Source organism: Schistocerca cancellata, chromosome 7, assembly GCF_023864275.1.
Source record: "Schistocerca cancellata isolate TAMUIC-IGC-003103 chromosome 7, iqSchCanc2.1, whole genome shotgun sequence".
In the NCBI taxonomy this organism is placed as follows: Eukaryota; Metazoa; Arthropoda; class Insecta; order Orthoptera; family Acrididae; genus Schistocerca; species Schistocerca cancellata.
This window is the reverse complement of record NC_064632.1, coordinates 510,587,770-510,611,533: the sequence shown is the minus strand read 5'-3', so window position 1 is coordinate 510,611,533 and position 23,764 is coordinate 510,587,770. Positions and strand designations below refer to the sequence as shown.

Genomic DNA, 23,764 nt, shown 5'->3' with positions numbered 1-23,764 from the left:
CGTTGCCTGAGATGTATCTACACGGCGAAGCCCTCGATTTGTGGTAGGTGGTGAAGCAGGAAGTGCTGAGGATGAATTGCTTTGGGATTTTACCTGGCCTCCCAGAGTATACACTTCAGTGGCCGATTTATGCAGCAGGCAGTTCAGCATCCATCACACTAGTGGTGAGGCAGGTCTGTAATTCATCACCATATGGGTGGATGCATTAGTATGGCTGGTCGAATGTTCCATCATGAAAACATACGTGTTAAATCCTTTTTTTATTCCCTAACGAACTAAGACAGTCATGCCAAAACTAAATGGCAGCCAGCCCCCAAAGGCACGTGTGGGGCTTGGTTAGCGAAATTTGCTGAAGTATGGAAGTGGCCTATTCGCACTACCAGCATGCAATTGCTCCAGGACAGTGGATAGTGAGGTGAGATATCCAGCACTCCAGAAACAGCACTGACCATGATACTACAGCACAGTGGACACCGAGAGGCGGCAAAGGCAGCCGAGATGACTGGCTCTCAGTGCAAGGTGCACTGAGCTGCTGTCCCCAGTGTAGTCTGTGGTGTCTCAAATCAGTTACATGTTACTATGCAAGTGATTACAGATAGCAATAGTGTTTACCTTGACAGATGGTGACAGACAGGAAGAGCCGGATGACCTAGTAATGAAATCTAGACACTCAGAGTCGGTAGCCGACCACAGATGGAAGTTAACCAGCAGATGTCCCATCAGTTGGAAGCATTTAGACTCACTTTGGGCAGAAGGACTACAGCTACTGAAGGCAGAGTCTGGTGGCAGTAACTTGCTAATGAGTGTTTTTTATAAAATTTGAATGATGGTAATGCTTTTTTAACCTACTAGGACGGAGCATACTAAAAAAGTGATGAATGAGGCACTTTCATTAAACGTGTTTTTCAGTCTTTGGGCTGAGTAATTCGAATGAAGAGTTGAATAACCATATCTCGCCAAACAGGTTAACAGGTGTATGAACACATCCTTACAAAACTTTGCAGAATAGAAGGGGAAAGTTCTCGTCCCCCACCCCTCCTCGGTGTGGACACTTAGATGCTTGCCTTCACATGAAGTACTCCACATCTAAGCCCCAAGTAAAGCATTTCAACATTACCTGGGAAAACATACACAAAATTTTGCTTGTGCACATGGGATTGGGGAGTTGAAGGTGACTATTGTCTGGTCTTTTCCATCCGGTTGCCATCTCCATAACCTTCATGCATGCTGACTGGCAACATGCTACTGTCTGCAGCATGCAGATTCATGTATCCTCATCACAAGCCCATTTATGTTCTTCCATCATAGCCTTTCTACCACTGTTGTGTCTGTCCCCAATAACAACAAATAAATCATGAAAAGTGACCCTCAAAGATTTTTATTAACATATTGGGCATAATATAGTTTTCCTGTTTTAACTGTAGCGATATTTCACAGTTGCATTTTGTAATGGAAACTGAAAAGCTGTGATCCAAACAGAGCATGCTGAGCATAAAAGTTAGTGTAATGTAATCTGTCGATGAATCAGGCAGCTAACACATCTAATCCCTTTAATTATTAAATCATGTGCAAATGGCACAATTACGTACTTTTTTAAACTTAAAAACATAATTAAACTTCATATGCATGCTGCCTTAATTTTGGAAACGTTCTGTGATTAGAAACATATCAAATACAATTATTGATATCTGATTCTGTTCCCTAGTGGATAAGTACTTTACAATGATGCCATCAATACTCAATGGTGTAACAACTGTAACAATTATAGAAAACTTATCTTCTTGTCTAGAAAGAGGATACTCACTTCATCATGAAATTCCTTATCAGTAAATAGTGCTTTTGAATTATTTTCTTTAAGACAAGCCAGTAGTGATCTTTCATTGCCCTTTAAGCCACTGAGTTTTTTATTGGCTAAGAGGAAGCCATTGTCAATTATATATCTGCAAACATTATTAAATCTTGTCAGCACCCGACCTTCTGCAGTCATCCACCTCATCACATTGATCATTTTCCATGGATGGTACATCATTTCCTGTCAATGAAGATACAAGAGGTTTAGTATGAGGAAAGATCTATGAAAGTTGGCAACCATATTATTCATAAGTTATCAATATACAAAAAAGCAAACAATTATAACTTGTGGAGAATTATAGCACTACTGATTTCAACATTGAAATTATTATAAGGAGTATAAAACATAACTGAAAGAAATATTCTAATTGTGAGAGAATTATACAGTGATACACAATAAAGAAACATGGGCTTCTGCAAACAAATAAATATTACAGTGGTTGTGAAACAGAAGTAATACTGTGAAAGATGACCCTATTTTTCCCCAGATTATAACACTGCAGCAGCTTTCATTTTGGTTAGGCATGGATAACAGCAAGCATGTTGTGATTTACATTTCAATTAGTAATATGTAGGCCTTACATCTGTATTTGAGGTGGATTAAAAAATCAGTCATATTTACACCAACTGAATAGGTAATTCAAACAAAGTTTTTCATACTTGTGTAATATACCTATAATTATGCATTTGACTGTATTATCTACTTTTTTATATGTAACCATATTCAGTATAGCCTACAGGAATCTTTCTGCAGAATGTCACATAATGTACAATTGTTGTAAATAATTATTGCTTTGAGTTAGTTGTGGTTGTTGGTTCATGAGTTTCTGTAAATTTTTCTAGTCAATGCTCCAGTCACAAACATAACAAATAATATTTACATCAAACACATGTCTGTACGTGGGTATACAAATTTACTGAAACTAGTGAGACTGCTACATATATACAACTTCGATGTTTTTGTATGTATACAACCAAGAGAAACTCAAGTGTAAAACTTTCCTAAAGTACGTTAGTTACAACATATTTCATTAAAATTTGCCAGTAAACTGTTATAATGAAATAAATATAATAACTAAGCCATTGTTACATAAAACTCATCTGAATATGTTTTTTTTTTTTTTTTTTTTAAACGAACTGATTGTAAGCTTCTGTTTTGTGTAACAGATTTTCTAAACTAATGTAGTAACATATTGATTTCTTATGCTCCCTTTGTTGTAAGTTCCATCCTTCAGACAAACTCATCTTGACTGGCTGAAGTAATAATAAACAATGGATTTTGTGAAAAAATTTAAAAAGCAGTTTATAGTTTTTGTTAGAGTGTCTATTGACTTAAAACTTCTGCAATATACTTGTTTCTAATAGTTATAACTTACAATATTTGCGTTATGTTTGTCTTCACTTTATTTTATTTTTAATGTACAAATGTTAATTAATGTTACACTTCAGAAAAGAGTTCTAAACAAAAGGTTTACATTCAGAAAAATGTATCTGAGCTCTGTAATATCTTGTTTATCACATGGTTTGCATTGCCCCAAAATGCATATTACAATTTTTTATATAAATCAATCTAATATCTCTCTGTATGTATCACACTGTGTTTCGATAATGGTTAAATTAAGTATATTTATTGTTTGACATATTATTTTATTGATTCAGTGTTTATCAACTCTCTGAAAATATCACACTTAACTATTTTAAAATCGTCAATGGTCACTTTTGTATACAACTAGCTTTCTCTCTTTTTCCAACTATCTTTTCCAACTTATTTTAAGCTATGTAATAATTTTTATTTTTAATTTTTATAAATCTACATCCATATATCAGTTCCTGTAAAGGCTCTGCCAATAAGTCTATAACACCACAAGTAGAAAATTAGAAATGCAGAAATAACGATTTTTGTAGTTATTCGGTTTTTCAATTTCATAGCAGTTTGATTTCATCAGTCGTCAGTTTTGATTACATGATTACTTTTCCACAATTACTACTACAATATTTTACTATTTTCAGTCATCTGCATCTACATCTTTCACCTCGGATTTCTCCTATAGGAAAGCTAGCTAGATCCTATATCTCTTTCCATTATACTGTAGCATGTCGCTGAATGGCAATTAGTGTGGACTGGCAAGTAGTATGAGCCATTAGTCGTTTCTCGTGTTTCCCACAGAACAGTGGACTCATACACTGCTTGGAATAAAGTGCAGACATCACTCTGCCATTTGCTAGAACTTGTGTGATGCAACTGTTGAGTTTGTGTGACAAGGAAATTTTACTTCTTTTAGACTGTCAAGTTCGTGAACAATATTCTTTCCAACATCAATTCATACTTTTTGATGTAAGAAGTAATACTGTTGTACTGTTATGAATATTTAAGCAGTGTAATGAAGATTGTATAGTAATAATTATATTCTGCTCACTCAAGTCTGTTTCTCTTTATGCCATGTTTTAATATGAACTGGCAATCGGGTAGTATGGACCACTCCTAAGTCGAATGGTGTGACAACATAAGTAACTTTTTTTTCGTTTTTAGGGTATGATGTCAAGGTTCAAGAAAATGTGTGCCAATAAAGGCTGAGGGAAGTGGTCCAAGAATGCAATGATGCATGCAGTTTCAGGTGTTTTGGGAGCCGAAATGACCGAAAGGGATGCTGTCGATCGTTTCAGCTGTACTGCAAAGGAGTTTTAGATTACTGTAGATACTCAGCAGACATCTATGACAGCGCAGTTGAGGTTCTTCAAATCAGCATCTGAAGAACATTAGGAGGAAAATCTTGTAACATACTTCAGAGATTTTGGTTAGTGTCATAAGCTAATGTACAGGTTCAAGGATATAACAGAGAAAAGAAATTAGCAGGTAGAAGTTTGTATGAAACCATTATGAAGAACTATGCAGAACTCTCTTAAGAATAATCCTGAGTCCACAAGTTAAATGCGCTGTCTCAGGTTGATTCGACCACAAGTGGAAAGGCATTTTAACCAACTGTTTTTTTCATTATCTTCTCTCTTTGATAACTGAAAAGACTAATTTTGTTTGTGAAGCACAAAAATATCTTTTTTTATTTAATAACCTACATTTTTTGTATGGCTCATAATATCCCCCACTTCTTAACATATCGAATTGTAAGTTTTACAAAATCTGTTCTTACTGTGTGTTGTTGTTGTTAGAAATCTTTTTTTTTCACGTTTTACACTGAAATAAATCTTCAAGCAAAAGTTTTATGCAGCTGTATCTTATTTCAAACCAACAACAAAATTTTTGTACGACTTTTGCTTAAGGGGGGCACACTAGCTGCCGTTCCTTTAGTTGAAAAAAAAATCATTATGATCTCTCAACTGGAAACAAATATAAATTTATTCCCATATTAGCATGTGTAGGATTGGACTGTAGAGAGATTTGATAATCAAGAAAGCACTGAAAACCAATGAACAAGTAACATTCTACAAGACTGAGTGTGAGCTTCCAGAAAACAAAAAATGGTAGGGAACCTGGAAACTGATCTAGATAGAGAAGGACTCGGTGAAATGAAATGGAAAGATCGTAAAGATCTCAAGTCAGATGAATATAGGACAGAATCAGGAGCGGCAAAGCATGATATACTCACGTTCATCGCGAATGTGGTGGTAGGGAAGAAAGCGAATTACTAGGAAGAGTACAATGTTAGGATAATTCTCATCAGAATCAACAGTAAATCAACCCCAAGGTCATATCGCGAGGTGTTTTATAATCGTATTCATACAAGGTTTTACATAGTGTGACACGTTTATGGCATGTGTTACATGCTGTAAGTAAACTTCCATATTTGCCACATGCCCTTTATTAACGATACTGCCAATTTATGAGAATCAATCCGCCACATTCAGGCAGTTGTCAGTCAAAATTACGTTTATGGAAAGGTCTAGTCATAATTACATGAAGTAATCAAATTTAAAATTAATGTCATAACAGTGAAATGTGTGCATGGGAATATAATTAACTTCAGCATGGACAATTGGAGTCATTCAGAAAAGGATAAACTACTGTCCTCCCATTCAGATAGGCCACATCAGCACAATTAACTGTACCACGCATTATTCATTGCATTGCACAATATACTGTGTAGTAAAAATCACATATTGAAAAGTCTGACCTGTGAGCCTGAAGGAGGGGTATAGATGCGTCTTAAGGCCACTTTGGACGTATTTCATGAATAGCTAGAAAAAATACCCAGGTACAAAATTAAACTAGATTACATTTCCTAAAAAAAAAGGTCCCATTCACCTTATCTCTTGAAACAATGCTTTGTGTGCAGATGGTGAGGAAATATCCTATCGAAAATCTCGAGCACCGTGCATGCACTGCAGCTTAAGTGGTTATTGAAGGCCAATTTGCGATATTTTCCCTACTTGATAGGCCACAACTGTTCGTCTCGACTTCCTCTATATCGCTGTGATACGTTGTAAACCATTGTTGTTCATGCCTCATATACTTTGAAAATGAAATGGAGCCTCATATGCTTAGGCCTAAATATAGCCTGTACATAAACTACAACAACCTATTGCAACCCCATGACCAGCAAATATATTATTGCTAAAGTGAGGCTCAAATTCTCATTGGAGGACAAAGAGGTTTACCATAAAGGCTGGTGTGCACGTAAATGAGGTGTTATAGATCCTAAATTGTCGTCAAACCTTATAAAAGTCAGTTTCTTCGACAAACGTGAAATTTAACACTTATATGTGGGTAGGTCAACACATACCACAAATATGTAAATACTCTCAGCACAGATATGTGTAAGACGTCAACCATTCCTAATGTAGTGAGGACCTACTTTCACGCATAATCTGGCTATACTCTGCGAGAGACAAGGAACCGCAGTCCCGTATACTTCACGCAACTGTACGCTGAAAATGAAAACACGTGATGCACCAAATAACGAGCTAGACAGTACGTTAACCAAACTTGTGGTCGTCGTACCAGACACATACAACACTGGTCAGTTATTATGAATTCGAACGTAAGAAGTTCGTTGGGAAATTGGAGTTGACCATGAACACATGTAATGTAAATGCAGTACAATGGCACCTAAAAAATCGTAATACTAAAAAGTGATTACTGTAAAGCAATGAAATTTCGGGAATACACTTATCTGGGTAACATATTCAGGTGACAAATATTGCGGTATAACAGGTTAATGTAAGAGCGAGATAAGCCATGTGAAATGTTGGTACATTAATAACAGGTGTGACCACCAAAATGTCGAATGCAAACATGGATTGTGTTGTACAGGTGCCAGATGTCAGTTTGTAGGACAGAGTCCCATGTCTGTTGCACTTGGTCGCATAATACAGGGAAGGTAATGCTGTTGGTGGATAACGCTGGAGTTGTCAAATAACGTCCCATACGTGCTCGACTTACAAGAGGAGGTCGCCAGTCGGGACACGCCCATTTCGCCCAAATTGCGTGTGTAGAAGGAGGTGGGTCTCCACAGCACGTGCCTTAAATATTTCGCCTGAGTGGGCCTTAGGAAAGGAGAAAATGCTCTCGAAAGTTTTTCCGATATCACAATATACCTTATTCAGCGTTCTGTTTCTCATTAACGGCGTAGCGTAATAGTCAAGACCATTGCTTTCGAAACAGGCGACCTGAGATCAATACTAGATTTTTTCTCATTGTTATTTTATTTCGTTTCTTCAGATTGTTCAACTATTTACCGTAGAACCTAAATAAATTCAAGCTTTCGAATAAAATACTCTCCTGGAAATTGAAATAAGAACACCGTGAATTCATTGTTCCAGGAAGGGGAAACTTTATTGACACATTCCTGGGGTCAGATACATCACATGATCACACTGACAGAACCACAGGCACATAGACACAGCCAACAGAGCATGCACAATGTCGGCACTAGTACAGTGTATATCCACCTTTCGCAGCAATGCAGGCTGCTATTCTCCCATGGAGACGATCGTAAAGATGCTGGATGTAGTCCTGTGGAACGGCTTGCCATGCCATATCCACCTGGCGCCTCAGTTGGACCAGCGTTCGTGCTGGACGTGCAGACCGCGTGAGACGACGCTTCATCCAGTCCCAAACATGCTCAATAGGGGACAGATCCGGAGATATTGCTGGCCAGGGTAGTTGACTTACACCTTCTAGAGCACGTTGGGTGGCACGGGATACATGCGGACGTGCATTGTCCTGTTGGAACAGCAAGTTCCCTTGTCGGTCTAGGAATGGTAGAACGATGGGTTCGATGACGGTTTGGATGTACCGTGCACTATTCAGTGTCCCCTCGACGATCACCAGTGGTGTACGGCCAGTGTAGGAGATAGCTCGCCACACCATGATGCCGGGTGTGTGCCTCGGTCGTATGCAGTCCTGATTGTGGCGCTCACCTGCACGGCGCCAAACACGCATACGACCATCATTGGCACCAAGGCAGAAGCGACTCTCATCGCTGAAGACGACACGTCTCCATTCGTCCCTCCATTCACGCCTGTCGCGACACCACTAGAGGCGGGCTGCACGATGTTGGGGCGTGAGCGGTAGACGGCCTAACGGTGTGCGGGACCGTAGCCCAGCTTCATGGAGACGGTTGCGAATGGTCCTCGCCGATACCCCAGGAGCAACAGTGTCCCTAATTTGCTGGGAAGTGGCGGTGCGGTCCCCTACGGCACTGCGTACGATCCTACGGTCTTGGCGTGCATCCGTGCGTCGCTGCGGTCCGGTCCCAGGTCGACGGGCACGTGCACCTTCCGCCGACCACTGGCGACAACATCGATGTACTGTGGAGACCTCACGCCCCACGTGTTGAGCAATTCGGCGGTACGTCCACCCGGCCTCTCGCATGCCCACTATACACCCTCGCTCAAAGTCCGTCAACTGCACATACGGTTCACGTCCACGCTGTCGCGGCATGCTACCAGTGTTAAAGACTGCGATGGAGCTCCGTATACCACGGCAAACTGGCTGACACTGACGGCGGCGGTGCACAAATGCTGCGCAGCTAGCGCCATTCGACGGCCAACACCGCGGTTCCTGGTGTGTCCGCTGTGCCGTGCGTGTGATCATTGCTTGTACAGCCCTCTCGCAGTGTCCGGAGCAAGTATGGTGGGTCTGACACACCGGTATCAATGTGTTCTTTTTTCCATTTCCAGGAGTGTATTAAACAATCATATCGTAAATGACGTACAAAAAGGTTAGAAAATAAAATATTATTATTATTATGTATATGACGCTAACAGACGTTACCCTAGTTGACCGCCGGAGCCGGCTGGGGTGGCCGAGTGGTTCTAGGTGCTAAAAGTCTGGAACCGCGTGGCCGCTACGGTCGCAGGTTCGAATGCTGCCTCGGGCATGGATGTGTGTGATGTCCTTAGGTTAGTTAGGTTTAAGTAGTTCTAAGTTCTATGGGACTGATGACCTCAGAAGTTCAGTTCCATAGTGATCAGAGCCATTTGAACCATTTGAGCGCTGGAATCGCAAGCGTCGCGTCAGCTATCAGACGGTAATGAATTTCTCACTAGTGAGTGTCGCGACTGTACGTATTAGACTGTGCTTCTATTGTCAGTTCGCAACGATTCGTGGAGCTGTTGCGTATCGTCGCACCAAAATCAAACATGGCAACCCAACAAAAAGTGACTGATAATCTCGTAACGTTTGATGAAGATTCCAAAGCAAACTTCACCAGTGCTTATTCCTACGCTTTTTCAATTTATAAAGAAAAGGGATGGTCACTGACAATCCTCCTACGTCCTTCAGTCCTACAGTAATATCCTTTAATGACAAATAGAGTGCTGAATAAGATGTATATATAGTGCTATCAGAAAAACTTTCGAGAGCATTTGGTCCTTTCCTAAGGCCCACTCAGGCGAAATATTTAAGCACGTGATGTGGAGACCCACCTTCTTCTACACACGCAGTTTGGGCGAATTGGGCGTGTCCCGATTGGCGACCTCCCCTTGTGAGACAGATCTGTTGATCGCCACTGCAACATGTCGACACTCTGTAGAGCACTCTGGGTCACAACAGTCGTATATGAGCGAGCGTTATCCTGTTGGAAAATACGCACTGGAATGCTGATCACAAACGACAGCACAACATGTCGAATGACCAGATTGACGTACAACTTTGCAGTCACGGCGCGAGGGGTAACCACGAGAGTGCTCCTGCTGACAACATCCAGCATGCCGTAGCTCTGTTGCACGACCTGGTTCAAACTCAGTGGGGTGTTAATAATAGCGTCTTCGTCGTCTTAAAGGCATTCTTGATTAACATCGACTCATTAAATCCTGTCTCAAACGTAACAAAATCTCACTTCAGTTACAGCGTGTATTTAAGTCAAACCCTATTTGTATCCACATAGCTCTGCCACTAGCACCACTGTTATGCGATTGGTGCGAAATCTGAGTAGACGAAATGTTTCAAATGGAGAAACACGCCTACCAACTTTCGTTAATTTTGAATTACACCATGGTGCTGCGGTTCTTTTTTCCGTCAAGATATATTGCGGATAAGTAGGCGAAGGGGGCATTACCGTTCGGTTAAGCGATTGGCAAAAAGTCACTGGGAAGAGTAACAACTGTAAATGCGATCTGAAGTTGTCCCGGCGTATTTCCAATGTGAACAGTTCTCGGGTATCCGACCGGGTAGCGTCGTAATTTCTCCACAATATTTCGGCAGACGTACACGCTGCCATCTTCAGGTGATTCCTGACGAATGCTGTGCTGTTCCACTCGGCACCCTAAATATACTAGGAGCAGCAACCTATGAATTGGCTCAACACCTAACGGGTCTCCTTAGTCCACTTGTGGGAAAATGTGAACACCACATCCGCAATTCCATCCACTTTGTGCAACGTATACAAGAACTTCGTCTCTAGGATAACGACTTGTTAGTGAGCCTCGAGGTAGTGTCCCTCTTCACTAGGGTACCACTGAAAGAGTCCGTCGATCTGAAAAGCAAGAAATTCGACAACAACCTAACAAGGCTCTTCGAGTTCGTGCTCACCTCAACATACTTCCTGTTCGACGGAAATTATTATGAACACACAGATGGCGTCGCCATAGGATGCCCGCTTTCACCGGTTGTAGCCAACTTTTTTATGGAGAATTTCGAGGAGAAGGCACTAGAACAAGCCAAACAAAAACCAACTTGTTTCTTCCGCTACGTGGATGACACTTTCGTTGTTTGGTCACATGGACGGGACAGCTTAAATGAATTTCTCGAACACCTCAACTCGCTGCACCCCAACATACAGTTCACGATGGAGGTGGAGCAGGATGGTGCCCTACAGTTTCTTGACGTCCTGGTGAAACGGAAACCTGACGGCAAGCTGGGACACAGTGTATACAGAAAACCTACACACACCGATTTGTACCTAAATGCCTTCAGTTGCCACCACAACTCCCAGCGTGAACGCATTTTGCACACACTTGTTCGCAGGGCACGATCAATCGGCGATCAGGAGTACCTTCCAGCAGAACTGCAGCACCTTGAGACAAAATTTCGGAAAAATCGGTACAACCAGAAGCCAATAAGACACGCACTCAGACAGACTGCGCCAGGGAAACAAGAAGAAGAAACAGAAGAACATTCCGGAAACACCTCAAGAAAAATCGGCAGAATACTGGGGAAACACAATGTGAGATGTGTATTCCGACCCCCTGCAAAAAGATTGACTCTACTGGGTTCAGTGAAAGATGACCTAGGCCTTCGAAAACCAGGCGTTTATCAAATTCCTTGTCAGTGCGGAAAATCATACATTGGTGAGACAGTCCGCACTGTAGAAGAGAGGTGCCGCGAACACAAGCGCCATACTGAATTACGCCAGGCCACGAAATCAGCCGTGGCTGACCATTGTATAAAGACTGGCCATACTATGGACTATGAAAAAACAAAAATACTCTGTCAATCCTCCTACTTCTGAGACTGCGTTACTAAAGAGGCCATCGAAATCTGACTACAAGACGATCTAATTAATAAAGACAGCGGCCTTCAACTTAGTCAAGCTTGGAACCCTGCACTCAGCCTAGAGAGAAAGATGCGGTCCCAGAGCTCGAGGACCGTCCCCGGCGGAGGCAGCAGGGAGATTGCAGACCCCAGTTCAGACCCAGGCGCCGCTTCCCCCACCACCGGCCGAACCAAAGACACCAGGAGGGGAACGGTGGAAGGGGTAACGGCTAGTATATATAGGGAGCCGAGAGGAAGAACACAGCATTCGTCAGGAACCACCTAAAGATGGCAGCGTGTACGTCTGCCGAAATATTGTGGAGAAATTACGACGCTACCCGGTCGGATACCCGAGAACTGTTGAAACTGTAAAATGCCTAGGAGCACTGTTCATAGAGATCTCAAGTCAAATGATCACACAAATGTGACTGTAGGAAAAGCAAATGTCAGGCTGAAATTCATTCGAAGAAGCTAAAGTAAATGCAATTCATCCACAAAACGTATTGGACTAAAGAGAGAAGACTAGTTTCGTCACGGGATGGTATAGTAAACATGAGAGCTTTATGGAGATACCCAACCAAGTCCAGTGGCACACGAAACGAATGAGGCGTTGTGTATCACGGAGAAACATTCTGTCGAAAAAAATGGCTCCGAGCACTATGGGACTTAACATCTGTGGTCATCAGTCCCCTAGAACTTAGAACTACTTAAACCTAACTAATCTAAGGACATCACACACATCCATGCTCGAGGCAGGATTCGAACCTGCGACCGTAGCGGTCACGCGGTTCCAGACTGAAGCGCCTAGAACCGCACGGCCACACCGGCCGGCCGTTCTGTCGAATTTCCGAGAGAGTACGTTCGAAGAAGGGTCGGAAACACTACTTCCTTCCACACACGTCGCTCGAAATAATTACGACGATAAAATGAGAGGAGTTTACAGACAGTCGTTGCTCCAACCCACCATTTGCGAAAGGAACAAGAAAATGAGACGGAAGGGCTTCATGACACACAGTAAGGAGCCCTGCGGTGTATATGTGTTAACGTAGCAATATATTGTCTTACATCAACCGTTCTTGACCTGGGAATAGACGAGAAATCCAACGGCATGAGAAACAGTGGCAGTGCCACATGGGACGTGCGGGGTAACGTGATTTGCCCCCTCAGCACTCTCCAGTGCCTGCTGTCGGTTGTATCTGGTTCGCAAGCCACGCAGTTTGTTTGCCAAAAGGGTCCCACACAAATTTCGAACGTTGCCTCTGTTAAAACATACATTTATTCCCTTGTCCATATGCTACACATATTGTTCTGTCTGTAGTCTATGTAAATAGTTCGCATCCTTAGCTGAGTTATCGACGCGTTTAACTGCCATGTAGAGGGCACGGGTTCGATTTCCGGCCCAACAGGCGATTTTCTCCGCTTGGAGAGAGGGTGTTGTGTTATCCTCATTATCGTTTCATTATGATCGACACGCAAGCTGTCCAGTGTAGCGTCAACTGGAAAGTCTTGCTACTCGGCGGCCAAACTACCCCAGGTGGGAACTCCCGGCCATCAATGCCATACGACCATTTCATTTGTAAATAAAGAACAGACCACCTAGAACGAGTGGAGATAGGACGTTCATATCCACAGGTCATGTTCATTACTACGTTCTGCGGAAAGTATTAGCATTTCAGTCAGTTTGGTTCAGCATGCATCCTGTTTCCTAGTAGGCACAGAGTCCATCACAGGCCATTATAACTTGTTCCACAGGTTATGCCATCAACGCGTGTAAACCGCGAATGGCGTCCTGTGGTATAGTCATACGTATCGCATTCACCTGGTTCCAAAGTTCATCTGTCGTGGTTGGCATCGGGTCACAGTGCTGCACCTGTCATTCCACCGTATCCCACTCATTTTCGATTGGCGAAAAGTCTGGTGATCTGGCGGCTCACGATAAAAGGCTGACATCCTGTGACACCAAGAAGCCTCGTTTTCGTGCAGCAACATGTGGTCGTGAGTTTGCATGCTGTAAAATGGATTCTGGGGCGTTGTACAGAAAGGATATGGCTAGGGGTTGCAGGATGTCATTCACGTAGCCCACACAGGTCATAGTGCCTTGCACACGCAACAACTGTGATTTGCGGCTGTATCCAAAAACACCCCACACCCTAAGGCCTTGAGCTCATGCTGAATGTGTTGTGCGAATTCAGTCACTGAAATGCTGCTCCCCTGTCTGCAGCGAAACAAAACGTCGCCATCATTTTCAAACAAACAGAACCTGTGTTCGTCCGAAGACACAATCTGATCCCATTCCTGTCTCCAGTGATGTCGTTCCATACACCGTTACCATCTCGAGTGTTTCTGCTCATTTGTCAAAATAAGTGTGAATTCCTAAGGGACCAAACTGCTGATGTCACCAGTCCCTGTGTAATGTCTCTTGCAGCGGTCTCTCCGCGATATTTTCAGAAATTTTATAAATTATATAACTCAGTACATATCTCGAAATATCTCTTCTTATCTTACCGACTATCAATGCAAAGTAGTTTCAAGCCCAATTATTCCTTGGAGCGTCCATTTACTCCATGGAATAGCTTCTCTGCTATCTATGCTTTCTCTTACGAAAAGAATAGGGGACTTCTTGCCGATTAGTCGTGAAAGAAGGATGTATATGTATGTATTGTTGGGCTAGTCGCCATCTTGATGAGATTCTGTATGAGAAGGAATTTAATACATGAACTAAACTAAAGTAAGTGTGTTCGCGTATTATTTAACTGATTATTATTGACAGTGTCTGCTTACTACGCTGTGTTGCACGGGATCAGTGGGAACGTTTGATTTACACTGGACGAACCTGCCGTTTTGTATGCTCAAGATATCCAGTTACTTCAAATAAATAGGCTAACACGGTCTTACAAGCAGATCTCCGGTCTTCCCCATGTGATCACCGGAAGTTAATAATTATTACAAATGTTTTCAGGAGATCGACTGACAATTTTCGTCACACCGAGACTTCGAAATGGCTTCACTGCCTTATGGAATTTAAGCTCAATTTAATCAGGATAGAACAGTATTGAACTGTGTGAATGTGATAAGCCTGCTTTGTGAATGAAAATTCCCTTAATATTCGCATGTTTTTACTATCCTGATCAGTGAAGCTAAATCAGGCCGGTGTGAGAGAGGTTTTTAAATTTTAGATCCCACACAAAATATATTAAATTTGGCGACCGTGACAGGACTCATTTTTGAGCATTACTTAAACATTGTGTGAATTTTATGTTGCATGTGCACGAGAGAAGAGAAGACGAGGCCTGTTCCAGAAGTCACAATTTCGCCACAACCTACGAGAACGTCGTTCAGGCCAGACAATATACAATTAAATTTTTGTAGATAGAAATTTATAATAACTATTTAAATGTCTATCGGTTTGAATCAAATTGATTGGGTTGAACTTTAGATAGGAAGTGTTTATTATAAGTGAGTATTATGCAAAGTTTAGGTCAGTGACATTATTAACTCAGATGCGAGTGACTTTATATATTTGTTGTTCTGTGTATTAATGGTTCTTACTTGGGTGGCTTATAAAATGGCAATGCAACAGCAGAGCGAGTCACAACAGCCCTCATCTGTTTCTGAGGTTAGTGAAACATTAGACGCAAGCTTAACTGAAGTAGTGCCTAGCGGCAGCATTTGTCAGGCCCCACAACAAAGCTTAAGTGTTTCGATGCCATCTGAGCAGGACGAAATAAACCCATTGACTGTACTCATGCAGCAGTTAACACTGTTAGCCAAAAATGTGACAGACTTAACTAAAGCGCAAATAGAGACTAAAAGGGAATTAACTAAAGCGCAAATAGAGACTAAAAGGGAATTAACTAAAGCGCAAATAGAAATTAAAAGGGAAATGAATGAACAATTAGCAGCCAATCAAGTGAAAGTCCAGGAGCGGAATTAAATAATAAATTAGTAGAGAGTTTCCAGAAACTTGATGATAAATTAAGTAAAACTGCGGAAGAACTGAAAATTCAGAATGAAAAGACAGAATTAAAATTAGCTGCTCAAATTGAGCAAGTCACTCAGCAGCGTAACGAAAATGCGAAGAAGTTACGCCTAGAGCTAACTGAGTATGTTGCTACTAAGCTTGATACTATTAAAGAGCAGGTCAAGTCAATCCCACAGATAGTTCAAGCACAAGGATGCAATGTTCTATCGCGGTAATTCCGGTATTAGTTGAAGTTCAAGATGAGTTAAAGCAACAAGTAAATGAGATGTCAGCAGATATGCAGGATTTGAGACAATCACAAGACAAGATCCCGAAGGACATCCAAAATTTGGATAAATCCATAAATAACATAAAGGAGAGACAAGACGAGGTTGATCATAAGGTAAACATTCTCGCGGGAAAATTCTCGCAGTTAAGTTTAGAAAGGCAAAATTTATTTAATAAAGGCTTCCGTAAAGGAAAGAACAACTTGACGAAGAACTCAAACAATCTATGACCGAGAGTTCTGAAGAAAATTTATTTAATAAAGGTTTTCGAAAAGGAAGGAACAACTAGGCGAAGAACTTAAACAATGGAAGAAAACGTTGAGAGATCTCTAAATCTATCTCGAGAAGACTTGTGTTCCACGCAAAAAATGAACCCATAACAAGATCTATCAATGAAGATACATTATTTACCCGACCAAGTACAGACAGGGACAGTAATGCACACGTTCGTTTTTGCAATCAACATCAATCACAACACTATGAGGGTAGTCATAATGCCTGTAATTGTAAAAGCAATACTGAGGAGAAAATGCTGAAACAACGTCAATTCCAGACCTACAACCCATACAAGAAAAATGTTCATCCCGTAGTGTTTATAAGAAGTTTTAGGGGAGTATTGCAAAAAAATTGGAGTGAGTGGAAAAAGGTTAGTTTCGTGACCGGTTATATTCAGGGGAGTATTGCAAAAAAATTGGAGTGAGTGGAAAAAGGTTAGTTTCGTGACCGGTTATATTCAGGGGTCAGGAGCTATATGGGCATCTGATATGATATCAACTTGGGACACATACGAAGATTTTGAACAAGCATTTTTATCCAAATACTGGTCTGAAGGAGTACAAGAACGTTTAAGGCAGGAGGTATTATACCCGGAACCTTTTTCCTTTTCACGTGGGTCTTTAAAGAAATACTTTGAGCAATATATAAACAAATCGCGGTATTGGGATAAGCCTATGCCTCTACAAGACGTGATTGGCATATTAAAATCTCGACTTCCGGCCAGCATCAGAAATAGAATGCTGTATATTAATGAGCATGACCTTGACTCTTTCATGACTACGCTTGACACTGTAGATATGATCGAGGAAGATGAACATCGGCCAAGACAACCGGTTATGCAGAGGAGAGCGATTGAGGCGCCAAACGCAAACCGGAACGGAAACGGATTTAATAATTATTATGCTAGGAATAGTCAGAGATTCAACGGAAACAATTGCAACGGAAATGGAAATTTCAATAACTGTGCTGCGAGGGGCAGATTCAGAGGCAATCGAACAGGTCGCAGATACAACCCAATGTTTGGAAATCCAAGAGATTATCAGAACCAGCAGTCTTCAAATAATAATAATGCGAACAGAAATTCCAGAAATTCTGACCCTCGATTTGAAGCAAATAACACAACCAGTCATCAACAACAACCAGTCATAACAGAAGTAGTAGATGATTCAAGAGGAAATAATAATAGACATTTAAACTGAAGAGGGCCGCTTTATGCTCCGTAAAGTCGGCCGGGGAATACAAAAGGGGCAAACCTGTTTTAAACGAAATTAATTCCGTGGCAATGTTGAGATATAATGAAGGCGAATTAATGACAGATGAATTGACGAGAGACTTAGAGGCCCGTGTAGTCGAAGATAAAAGGGTTCCTGTGTCTGAGATCATCACAGAAGTGGGAGGAATTTTAACCAATGTTGTATTGGACACAGCTTCATCTACAGACGTAGTATCCGGAACTTCGTTTCTCAGAATTAGTAAAATTAAGAAAATCCCTGTCCTACCAGTACAAAATTGCCGAGTTATAGGTGCAGTGGGAGCAAAATCCCGGAACGTCAAGATACAAACGCTTATAGAGATAAAATTGGGAAATGTAGCTAAACAATGCACATTCCTTGTAGTGGAAAAGTTGTTCGTAGATTGTATTCTTGGCATTGGAACTTTGCAAGCCTGCAATTGCAAGTTGGACTTGGTAGAAGGAAAGGTGCATTTTAAAATCGAAGATCAATTTGTTACACTGATCTTACTGAGAAAGGAGGCAGTGTATGAGCGATATTTCCGTGGTGCTGCTGTGCCGTTGATTTGTGCTGAAAATAATAATATGTGCCGACTACCGATCAAGTCAATTCAAGAAGAGGATTTCAGACAAACAGTCGAACAGAAGATTGCTGAGTCAGATTGCCTAACGGATAGTCAGAGGAAACAATTATTCAATATATTAACAGAATATGAGTCAGTTTTCGATGAAAAGCCCGGAATTATTAGTGAATATGTTTGTACATTACAGATTACGCCCCATAAGACATTTTGCCGCACACACTATCCCATTCCCTGGCGATTAAAACAACCAGTTCAGGAAGAGACACAAACAATGTTAAACTGGAATCTTATTGAACCGTCGAACAGCCCATATTGTTCTCCGTTGCTTGTTGTACCAAAGCAAGGAGGAAAAGTTCGAATGGTATTAGATGAAAGGGAAATTAACAAAATTATAGTACCTGTGCGCACACATCCGGAGAACATCGATGAGTTAATACAGAAATTTCAAGATGTATCCTATTTAACCAGTATTGATTTGAGAAGTTCGTTCTGGCAAGTCGAGTTAGACAAGGACTCAAGAAAATATACTGCTTTTATACACTCCTGGAAATGGAAAAAAGAACACATTGACACCGGTGTGTCAGACCTACCATACTTTCTCCGGACACTGCGAGAGGGCTGTACAAGCAACGATCACACGCACGGCACAGCGGACACACCAGGAACCGCGGTGTTGGCCGTCGAATGGCGCTAGCTGCGCAGCATTTGTGCACCGCCGCCGTCAGTGTCAGCCAGTTTTCCGTGGCATACGGAGCTCCATCGCAGTCTTTAACACTGGTAGCATGCCGCGACAGCGTGGACGTGAACCGTATGTGCAGTTGACGGACTTTGAGCGAGGGCGTATAGTGGGCATGCGGGAGGCCGGGTGGACGTACCGCCGAATTGCTCAACACGTGGGGCGTGAGGTCTCCACAGTACATCGATGTTGTCGCCAGTGGTCGGCGGAAGGTGCACGTGCCCGTCGACCTGGGACCGGACCGCAGCGACGCACGGATGCACGCCAAGACCGTAGGATCCTACGCAGTGCCGTAGGGGACCGCACTGCCACTTCCCAGCAAATTAGGGACACTGTTGCTCCTGGGGTATCGGCGAGGACCATTCGCAACCGTCTCCATGAAGCTGGGCTACGGTCCCGCACACCGTTAGGCCGTCTTCCGCTCACGCCCCAACATCATGCAGCCCGCCTCCAGTGGTGTCGCGACAGGCGTGAATGGAGGGACGAATGGAGACGTTTCGTCTTCAGCGATGAGAGTCGCTTCTGCCTTGGTGCCAATGATGGTCGTATGCGTGTTTGGCGCCGTGCAGGTGAGCGCCACAATCAGGACTGCATACGACCGAGGCACACAGGGCCAACACCCGGCATCATGGTGTGGGGAGCGATCTCCTACACTGGCCGTACACCACTGGTGATCGTCGAGGGGACACTGAATAGTGCACGGTACATCCAAACCGTCATCGAACCCATCGTTCTACCATTCCTAGACCGGCAAGGGAACTTGCTGTTCCAACAGGACAATGCACGTCCGCATGTATCCCGTGCCACCCAACGTGCTCTAGAAGGTGTAAGTCAACTACCCTGGCCAGCAAGACCTCCGGATCTGTCCCCCATTGAGCATGTTTGGGACTGGATGAAGCGTCGTCTCACGCGGTCTGCACGTCCAGCACGAACGCTGGTCCAACTGAGGCGCCAGGTGGAAATGGCATGGCAAGCCGTTCCACAGGACTACATCCAGCATCTCTACGATCGTCTCCATGGGAGAATAGCAGCCTGCATTGCTGCGAAAGGTGGATATACACTGTACTAGTGCCGACATTGTGCATTCTCTGTTGCCTGTGTCTATGTGCCTGTGGTTCTGTCAGTGTGATCATGTGATGTATCTGACCCCAGGAATGTGTCAATAAAGTTTCCCCTTCCTGGGACAATGAATTCACGGTGTTCCTATTTCAATTTCCAGGAGTGTATATGGAGGGAGAAGCTATCAGTTCAAGGTCGTTCCGTTTGGTCTCAATATCAGCTCTGGAGTTTTTATTTCTGCGTTGGACTATGCCCTAGGACCAGAACTACGTAGTCGAATAACAATTTTTGTGGACGATCTATTAATTGCCTCTAAAACTTGGGAGGAACATGTACAACTTATTAGGAGGATTTTTGTTGTGTTCAAACAAACTGGTATAAATGCAAATCTAAAAAAATCCAAATTTTCTCTACAGAGAATTAAATTCTTAGGACATATGATTAATGCAAAAGGCATTCTTCCAACAGAAGCGAAGATTAGTGCGATAAAAAATTTTCCAACTCCAAGAAACAGAAGACAACTGAAAGGCTTTATAGGCTTGGCTTCATTTTTTCGTCGATTTATTAAAACTCAAGCAATGAACTCTGAAGCACTAAATCGGCTCCTGAGGAAAGATGTACCATGGCAATGGTCTAATGATTGTGAAAAGGCTTTTTGTGAAATTAAGGATCAACTGATAAATGCTCCGTTATTATACCACCCTGATATGAATGTCGGATTCTGTTTAGCCACTGATTCATCAGATGTGGGATTAGGATCTTGTTTATTTCAAATTAGGTACATCGATGGTATAAAAACCTTTTGTCCAATTGCATTTGCTAGCAGAGTTTTATCCGCCTGTGAAAGAGCATATACCACTACGGAATTGGAAGCTTTAGCAGTTATTTGGTCTTTGAAAAGGTTTAATTATTATGTATATGGCTCAAGGATAGCCGTTTATTGTGACCACCAATCACTCGCCTTTTTACAAACTTGTAAGTTGCTGCATCCTCGCTTGTCAAGGTGGACGCTGGCGCTGCAAGAATATCAGTTTCAAATTATTCATGTAGCCGCAAAAGAAAATATTATAGCTGACGCGTTGTCAAGATCTCCAGAAGGAATAACACCTGAACTGGATGTAAATAACAAGGCAGAATTTCCAGTGCTTCTTCTTCAAGAAAATAATTACAAGTTATATTATATTCATTTATGTAAGACAATGGCTCAGCTTCAGAAGAAGGATCGACGATGGAATGCTATAATACGACAATTCAATCAACAAAATCCTATGGTCAATTTGGAATACTACCGGCTTGTGAATAATATTTTATTTTTTAAATCTGGGAAGGCTGAGAATCGAAAGTGGTGTGTCTGCGTACCCGAAGAATATGAAGAACGATTAATTTGGTTTACACATTTGACCTGGGGGTCATGTTGGTGTTGTAAAGTGTGCTAATAAGATTTGATATTATTGTTACTTCCCAAATATAAGGCGAAAAGTGCACAAAGTCATACAGAAATGTATTCTCTGTCAAAAGGCTAAGCCGGACAACAAGGGAAATAAAATTGCGCTTCACTCAATAATACCTGAAGCACCAAGATCACTTATATCATGTGATATTTGTGGACCACTTCCTAGAGCCAGAGGTGGTGTTAAGTACATTATATGATTCTGTGATGTGTTTACAAAATATGTTAAACTATATCCTATAAAATCAGCAACTGCAAGAGCTGCCGCAGTAAAGTTTGTAAATGACTACATTCCTCATGCAGGGATTCCAAAATCTATAATCTCTGACAATGCGAAGATATTTACTGGATATTTATGGAGAAAATTAGTATCACAACTAGGAATAAAACACATATTTACATCTTGCTATCATCCACAAGGGAATTTAATTGAACGGGTTTTTCGAGAACTAAACAGATTCATGAGAACGTACTGTCATGATAAACAAACTACCTGGATAAACTATTTGACCGAGTTTGAGCAGATTTATAATAATTTACCTCATAGTTCTACAAACGTTACCCCGAATGAACTGATGTTCAGAGATAACGAAAGAAACTTTTGGGTAGATAACTTGCCTAAACTCGAGGACACCAAAATGTCATGGGAAGAAAAAATTCGCAATGTTCTCATTAATATTACGGAGAAAGCAAGACAGCGAAAGGAAATCCATGACAGAAACATCAAACGGATTCAGACTTTCATCATCGGACAAAAAATTCTTTTAAGAAGACACATCAAGTTATCAAGGTTGAAGAACACCATCAGAAAATGGAATCTAATTTATACAGGTCCATATATAATAGTTTATATACCGAAACCTGGTGCGTATTTATTAGCATATCCGGATTCTGGAAGAATAAAAGGATTATTTCCCCATGTAGACCTAAAGAGGTACTTTTAAGGAAAGTGTTTCAAATTAAATGAAAAGTCTGTATGAAGTAACTGAGTGTTAAAGAAAGAAAGAAAAAAAAGTAATTGAAGTGCGAAGGACAGTATGCCTCAGCTACTGTGATAGGTTAAATGACAGCATGCCAAGCATCTGTGATAGTTTAATGAACAGTAAGTGATTGCTTCTGTGATAGTATAGGAATATTTAGAAAAGTAAGTGGAACTGAAGCTATTGCTGCTGTGAAGACTTATGGATTATCTGTCTACACGATGATCACCAAAGAAGCTTATGCGTGTGAAATAATATACATTCAGGGAGTGTTAATGTCCAGTGAGAATAAGTTTACTGAAACTATATGATCGAATACGGCGCTTGCGTGTGAAGTTAGTGTTTGTAAACTGGCAGTTCACAGGAGAACAAATGAACCGCGTTACGAAATTAGAATCGATTGCTACTGTCCACAGATATAAAGACTCGCTGGGTTTTTTTTTTTTTTTTTTTTTTTTTTGCGCGAGCTAAGTTCTATTCAAGAGAATTTAATTAACCAGTTTAGTGTGTGTTTATAAAATTAGAGTTAATAAGAAAGTTCTTCATTGAATTTGTAATAATGTATCATTTTCCAGTTGGATTTGTTTATTGTTATATTGCATTCATATATGTTCATGAGAAAATGCGGCATTTGGAGTATAAAAGAGAAAAATTTGATCGTCAATAAATTCTAATTAAGATTAATTTCAGCTGGAGAGGTCATGCAGCAAGACTTAATTAAACGTTCTCTTTCAGCAAAATTTCATTTTAATCATGTATGAGTAAGATATAATTTTTTTTGGAAATTGTCTCAAATAATAAAGTTTTTAATATTCTGACATGCTATCCACATTCGTACTTGAAACCAAATTAGGAAAGATTCAGATCTACTTCCACCTGAAAAAGCCAACGAAAAAACAAATTAAATGAATAAATAATTAAAACCCGGATTAGAATCTTTCGGCTTACTCAAGCAGATGGATGAAATTATCCATGTTTTCAAAAATTGTTTTCCGATCTGGAGCTAAGATATTGCGCAACTACAGTATCGTTTAAGACACCTAGGTGTAGAAAGTATAAGACGAATGGATTTTTCCCATTCCTCAGATGGAAGATTGGATGGATCAGGTCCATATTTGAGTTCAAAATGAATCTGGAAAATTCGACTAACCCTTCTCTTCCAGGAATCTTTCAATAGTTGACCATTCCTTAGACGAATTTCGATTGTTTCATGCCACAATCCTGAGTACCTTTTCCTGAGGATCCTTCTGGTCTCTCAAATCCGTTACGTCTCCTCTCCGGTACGCCAATGCGACGCCAGTCCTCCGTGCCGTGTCCCATGTTCCTGTTCGATCAGTTTCACCGCAGTTCAGCAAGACATCGATGACAAAAAAAATTTCAGAAGCTTGTAAAAAAAAATTGCATGTGTAAAGTTTTTT

General features: G+C 41.4%; 1 protein-coding gene across 1 annotated transcript in view; it reads right to left on the bottom strand.

The window, feature by feature from the left end:
• The window catches only part of LOC126092873 (cytochrome P450 4C1-like), a 155,682-nt gene that overhangs the window by 47,149 nt on the left and 84,769 nt on the right, over window positions 1-23,764 (bottom strand). The window contains exon 4 of the mRNA XM_049908603.1: window positions 1,805-2,032. Within this exon, the coding sequence (XP_049764560.1) occupies window positions 1,805-2,032 (228 nt within the window). The remainder of the gene's footprint in view (window positions 1-1,804; window positions 2,033-23,764) is intronic.